This window comes from Citrus sinensis, chromosome 8 (assembly GCF_022201045.2).
Source record: "Citrus sinensis cultivar Valencia sweet orange chromosome 8, DVS_A1.0, whole genome shotgun sequence".
NCBI classification, from domain to species: Eukaryota; Viridiplantae; Streptophyta; class Magnoliopsida; order Sapindales; family Rutaceae; genus Citrus; species Citrus sinensis.
Genome location: NC_068563.1, coordinates 13,961,383 through 13,967,713, shown reverse-complemented (window position 1 = coordinate 13,967,713; position 6,331 = coordinate 13,961,383). Strand labels below are relative to the sequence as shown.

Genomic DNA, 6,331 nt, shown 5'->3' with positions numbered 1-6,331 from the left:
ATTCCGATTCCAACCCATTCTGATTCCAATTTAGTAAACGCATCATTATAATATGTAACAAAATCCAAGTAAATGACAGTTTTACCCTAAATTCAAGGGCATTTTTAACTTGGTACCAAAAATAATAAAATAAAATATCAAAACCAGACAAAGCCAACAACCTCTTTGCTTAAAAAAAAAAAAAAATCCCCCAACGACATTGATCCTAACCATAATTTGTATCAATTACTTCATCGACCACATCAAATCAAAAACAAAATAAAATACATCTTACAATCTTCTTCCTAATCTTCTTTTGTTATAATTTTTTAGCGTTCACAAGATCAATAAAGAATTTGTATCAAATCGATAATTATAGGCTAGATTAGGCTGCTAAAAAAAATCATTGATACACCCTTATGTTTTATTAATTTTATAATAATATATAGTTTTTATTTTGATTTTAAGTATGTCCCTAATTCAATTATTTTTTTTTTCATTTGAGTTAGTGACTTACTTTATAAAATAATTAACTTATATATTTAAGCAGTAAATTGAAATCATTAGGGGACTAAAAATGTTATTATACTTTAACTTTTTTTTTTGAAAGGAATTTCATTAAGCAAAAAAAAATTACAAATTGTTTAGCAAGGTGGAACAAAACTCCACACTCGAGAATCTGTCATAGAATTTCCTTCCCTCGCAACAGAGTGAGCAGCAAAATTTGCTGATCTACGAACAAACGAGAATTTCACTTCTCCTATAGCTAGAGCTAACTCCCGGCAATCCTCAATGATGAGGCCAAAGCCATTGGGTCCATAAAAACCCTCTGTCAGAGCTTGAAAAACTTGAAGGCAATCCATCTCAACAATAACACATGGAAGCTGGTACTCCTTTAGCCAGTTAAGAGCCTCCCGAATACCAAGAGCTTCAGTCTCCCTCACACTAAATGTTCCAAACCCGCCAACACATCTTGCAGCCAAAAATCCACCATCTAAATTGCGAATGATACAACCAAGCCCAATCCTTCCCTGAGATGCAAAGACAGCAGCGTCTACATTGCACTTAACCCAACCAACCTCAGGCTTTTCCCAGCTCACAGCCCCATGAGCCACCTTATGAACCTCAGCATCTACATAGTACAGTTGCTTCTTAGCTGCTTGCCACTGATAAAGAAACTGGCCAGCTAAATTAAGGACTTGCTGAACAGAGCCATTATTCTGGTTCCAGATTTTATCATTTCGATGGATCCAAATTCGCCAGCAAATCATCATAGCTATGTTACAATCATCTTCACCGCAGCGTGTAAAAATGTGCTCCAGCCAACCTAAGAAAGAAGTGCAGGTACCAACAAAACCAACAGGAGAAGAGAACCAACAAGACCTGGCAAAGCTGCACTCTATTAAAGCATGCATGACAGTTTCCTCATTGGCGTTACACACAGCACATGTGGAGATAATATCCACCATTCTAGATAGTAAGCTAGCTGCAGTAGGCAATACATTCTTTGCTACCCTCCAAATAAAATTCTTAACTTTGCTAGGAACATTCGATCTCCACAGTTTCCTCCACACACCATCAAATGAATAAAATACAATAGGATTTAATAACTTATAACATATACATACCGTATAGCATCCGCAAGGATTGGCCTGCCAGTACCATGCATCATTATCTCTTCGGGAACTGAGAGGGATTTGTAAAATTAACGCCTTATCCCTTGCATTAAACAGGTCCGACACAGCATCATAATCCCAGATCTGTTGATTAGGCATCATCAAGTAGCTAACAGTTGCTGCAGCAAGCTCCTCATTGAGTTTCATAGAAACAAAACCATCAGTACTGTTTGGAAGCCATGGGTCATTTCCAATGGAAATATTGTGCCCACTGCCAACTTGCATCCTACAACCTTGCACTACCACATCCTTGGCTGCTAAAATAGACCGCCACACAAAGCTCAGGTTATGCCCCAAAGAAGCTTGAAAGACAGAATTGCGAGGAAAGTAGCGAGATTTAAGCACTTTAGCCATAAGAGAATCAGGGCGGGTTAAAATGTTCCATAATTGTTTCCCTAGCAGCGCAATATTGAAAGAGTACAACTGTTTAAAACCGAGACCACTATGCCATTTTGGATTGCACAAATATTCCCATTTCAACCAATTAATACCTTTGCCACCCCTGTGATTGTTACGCCACCAATACGAGTTCATTATTCCTTCCAACTCTCTACACAAATCTTTTGGTAGTAGATAAACACTCATAGCATAGTTAGGCATTGCAAGAGCTACCGTCTTCAGTAAAATTTCCTTTCCAGCCCGAGAGAGAATTTTCGAGCTCCACCCTTGAAGTCTCTTCCATACCCTATCTCGAATATACTGGAACACCTCTTTTTTCTTCTTACCAATAAAAGACGGAAGACCAAGATAAGCTCCATGGTTAGTGGTTACATTAACCTCCAAAAGCTCACACATCTGCTGAACTTTGGGCTCACTTACATTAGCACTGAACGAAATTGATGACTTGCTGAAATTAACCACCTGGCCAGAGGCTTTACCATACAATGACAATATATGCTTAACCAACAAAGCTTCATTGTGTGTTGCCCTAAAGAAAAAGAAACTATCGTCGGCAAAAAATAAATGAGATATCATGGGAGCACCTCTCGCAACTCTAACCCTATGCAGTAAGCCACTCCTTTCCTGTCTTCTAAATAAAGAACTTAAACCCTCCGCACATATAATAAACAGATACGGAGATAATGGATCTCCTTGGCGAAGACCTCTACAAGGGACTATTGGCCCAACTTCTCTACCCTCTCGGAGCACACTATATCGGATTGTGGACACGCAAAGCATAACCAAATCCACCCATTTGGTATCAAACCCCAGCTTAAGCATCATCGCTTGAAGGAAGCTCCATTCTATCCTGTCATATGCCTTTGATATATCTATTTTCAAAGCAGCAACTCCATGTTTTCCTTGCCTCTTCCACTTTAAGAAATGCATGACTTCAGCAGATATGATTATGTTGTCTGTGATGGCTCTACCCGGGACAAAGGCACTTTCAGAATCTGATATAACGAAATCAAGAACTAGTTTCATACGGTTAGCCAACATTTTGGATATAATTTTATAAAGTACATTACACAGAGCAATTGGTCTTATGTCTGATAACATTTTAGGCTTTTGTTTCTTTGGAATCAATACAATTGAAGTGTCGTTTAAGCCCGCTGGAAAAGAACAATCATTCACAATTTGTAAACAAGCCGAAACCACATCCTCACCGACAATGTGCCAGAATCTTTAGTAAAAGGCTGGCTTCTTGCCGTCCGGGTCGGAAGACTTGTCAGGATGCATAGCAAAAAGTGCTTCCTTAACTTCCGTGGCAAAGAAAGGAGTCAAGAGCATTAAATTCTACTCATACGTGATTCTTGATTCCACACATTGAATAACCTCAGCACTAGAGCTTCCATTAGATTGAAATAAGTTCTAGAAATAATCAACGATCAACTCATCCACCTCATCCGAATTGGTGCACCAATCACCCTTATTGTTTCGAAGGTTCCCAAACAAATTTTTTCATTTCCGTGTTGAAGCCGAGGCATGAAAATAGCGAGTGTTCTTATCTCCCTCTTTTAGCCAAAGTGATTTTGCTCGCTGTTTCCAAAACACTTCATGACTATGTAACAACTCATTATAGTGGCTTCTTGCCTTCGTGAACTCAGCTATACCCTCACAATCCCTACGACCCCTAAACAAATCCATTTGCTTTCTACACTCCAGCAACCGTTTACGAAAATCTTGAGCTAACCATCCACCACACTCCGTCAAAGCAGACCCACAAGAAAAAATTTTTTGTTGAATGGAGCTACCAGTAGAGGAAAGCCAGTTCTTCCGAACAACATCACAGCAATCAGCCTCCCGCAAACACACATTTTCAAAATGAAATCTTTTTTGTCTCAAAATTGGCACTGTCGGTTTAGGATCTAAAAGAATAGGAAGATGATCCGAGCAAGTAGATTCTAGACTGTATACCTTTGCATCCTTGAATCGGTGGAGCCATGATGCAGACACAAAGGCTCTGTCAAGCCTTTCTTCTACCCAATTATCAGTTCCTCTAGCCCTTTCCCAAGTAAATTGGTAGCCAATAACACCAAGATCAATCAGCTGACAATCAGCAATAACATTTTGAAAACCCACCAGCTTCCAATTTGGGTGTGCAATTCTGCCTCGTTTCTCATTTGCCGCTAGTAAATCGTTAAAGTCACCAATGCAAACCCACAGGAGAGCAGACGACCCCGACAGTAAACGGAGCAAATCCCACGATTCTCGGCGCCGGCTAGACTCAGGAAACCCATAAAAACCAGTCAACCTCCACTTTCCTAGCTCCGGAACTTCCACCTCAATATCAATAAAATTATTTGCATATTTTAAAAGATTAACACTACTAGGAGCCTTCCATAAAAGCGTAAGACCACCGCTCCAGCCCACTCTTTCAACAACAAAAAGCCCATCATAATCTAATTGTCGTTTAATGCTTTCTAATTTGCTTCTACTACACAAAGTTTCAATAAGAAAAATAAATGAAGGTTTCTTATTATTGACCAATTCTGCTAGCATCCGAATTGTCTGTGGTTGGCCTAACCCACGGCAGTTCCAGCTTAAGGTACTCATTGATCTCGGTAGGCCTGATTTACAGCTCCCACCGCTGGTCCATTTTTTGAGCCCACTTGAAAATCCCCAGACTGAAATGTGCCTTCCCCATCAAGGCCCACATTGAGTTGAGTCATATCTTGTGATCTCCTTCTTTTGGCCTCGCTAACAACAAGCCCAATCTCCATTTCTTCCACATTTTCCTTTTCCCCGCTAAAATGAGCTGGCTCCTCTGCTGACTTTCCATTGGAATTATTCCCTTTTCTAAATTTCTCACTAACTTTCAGAAATGGTACTATAATCCCCACATTTTTGCCAATAGCCATGCTACTTGACACGGCAACTCCGGATATATTGGTATTACCCGACTAAACTTGCATGGCAGCTGCTTGATTCATGGAGTTTCCATTTTCCTTCTCGGACTGTGTTGGTAGCACCGATCGCAGCCAACGATCACCGGAATTCAGTGTAGATCTCCTATTCGATGCTTTCAACCAATGCCCATAAGGCTTCTCTAGGCCACCATGCGGGAATTCATACAAATTGGGGCATTGTTTTTCAGTATGTCCCAGTAATCCGCAAATGAAGCAAAAAATATGCAGCCGCTCGTATTTAAAATCAATCCACAACCAATCATCACCTGCCTTCTTCAGCTTCATTCTTCGTTTCAAAGGTTTCCGCACATCAATAGTCACCCGGATTCGCATGTAATTTCTCCAAATACTTATCAAATTATTCTCATCCGACTCCACAAAAACTCCAATGTAGTTTCCAATATCCTTCAAGATTTTCCCCGACATGAAACCAACTGGTAAGTTGTACACTTGAATCCAAAATGAGGTGAAAAAGAGGGGAATATTTTGCAGTTGCTCATTCTCTTCCAGTCGTTTAACAATTAAAATATGTTGATCAAATGTCCAAGGGCCCGGTTCCAAAACTATTTAACATTAATTTCATGAAAAAATTGAAATAGAAAAAGAGTAGGGGATAAATTGGAGATGTCTTGTCTTTGGGACAAGTTTAGTCGTCTTGTCTGCATGACAATTTTTTTGTGAAGTCTCAGTTTCGTTTGGCTTTTCTTTCTTCTTCACGATGGCTGCTAATGACGCCACAATGGAGAACGATATTAATAGAGGGTATGCTAATATATCTATCGAGGAGGAGGAGGAAGGTGGATTAATTGTGGTCGGTGATGAGGAGATTGATGATGGCAATGAGAGAATTGACTCCCACTTCTGTTTGGTAGGTCGTTTCCTCATGGATAAAGTGATAAATTTTTCTGCTATGAAACATACCATGGCCTCACTGTGGCGTCCTTGTAAGGGGGTTTGTATAAGAGATTTATTATTACTTTAACTTATTATAAAAAATTCTAATTTAAAGAAAAATATGTCAATATATTATACTATCGTTAGTAGTATTATAGTAAAACATCTCTAGTGATACTATATATAAGTATAACATCTATATAATAAAAAATTTTCTAGTTCTAATTTAGGTTAGTTATAAATAAAAATATTTCACATTGTTATAAGTTATCATTTTTTTAGATCACATCTTAAGACATTTACCCTCCACTTAGTAATAATTATTTGTATGTTGTAAAAAATATATGATATATTATAGTAACGGTTTAAGATGAAACAATTTTTTTTCAAAAGCTATTTGGGATAATAATTTATTATTTAGAGCCATTACCA

The 6,331-nt window shown here is 38.7% G+C and overlaps 1 protein-coding gene across 1 annotated transcript; it reads right to left on the bottom strand.

Annotated features, from left to right (window-relative positions):
• Positions 1-3,557: 3,557 nt before the first annotated feature.
• LOC127899329 (uncharacterized) lies at positions 3,558-4,652 on the bottom strand. Its single transcript, XM_052432685.1, has one exon. It carries the CDS (start codon positions 4,650-4,652, stop codon positions 3,558-3,560), a length of 1,095 nt encoding a protein of 364 aa, XP_052288645.1.
• Positions 4,653-6,331: the final 1,679 nt, after the last annotated feature.

Excerpts from the sequence above, each read along its gene's own strand:
- LOC127899329 (XM_052432685.1), bottom strand. The coding sequence starts at position 4,652 with ATGAGTACCTTAAGCTGGAACTGCCGTGGGTTAGGCCAACCACAGACA.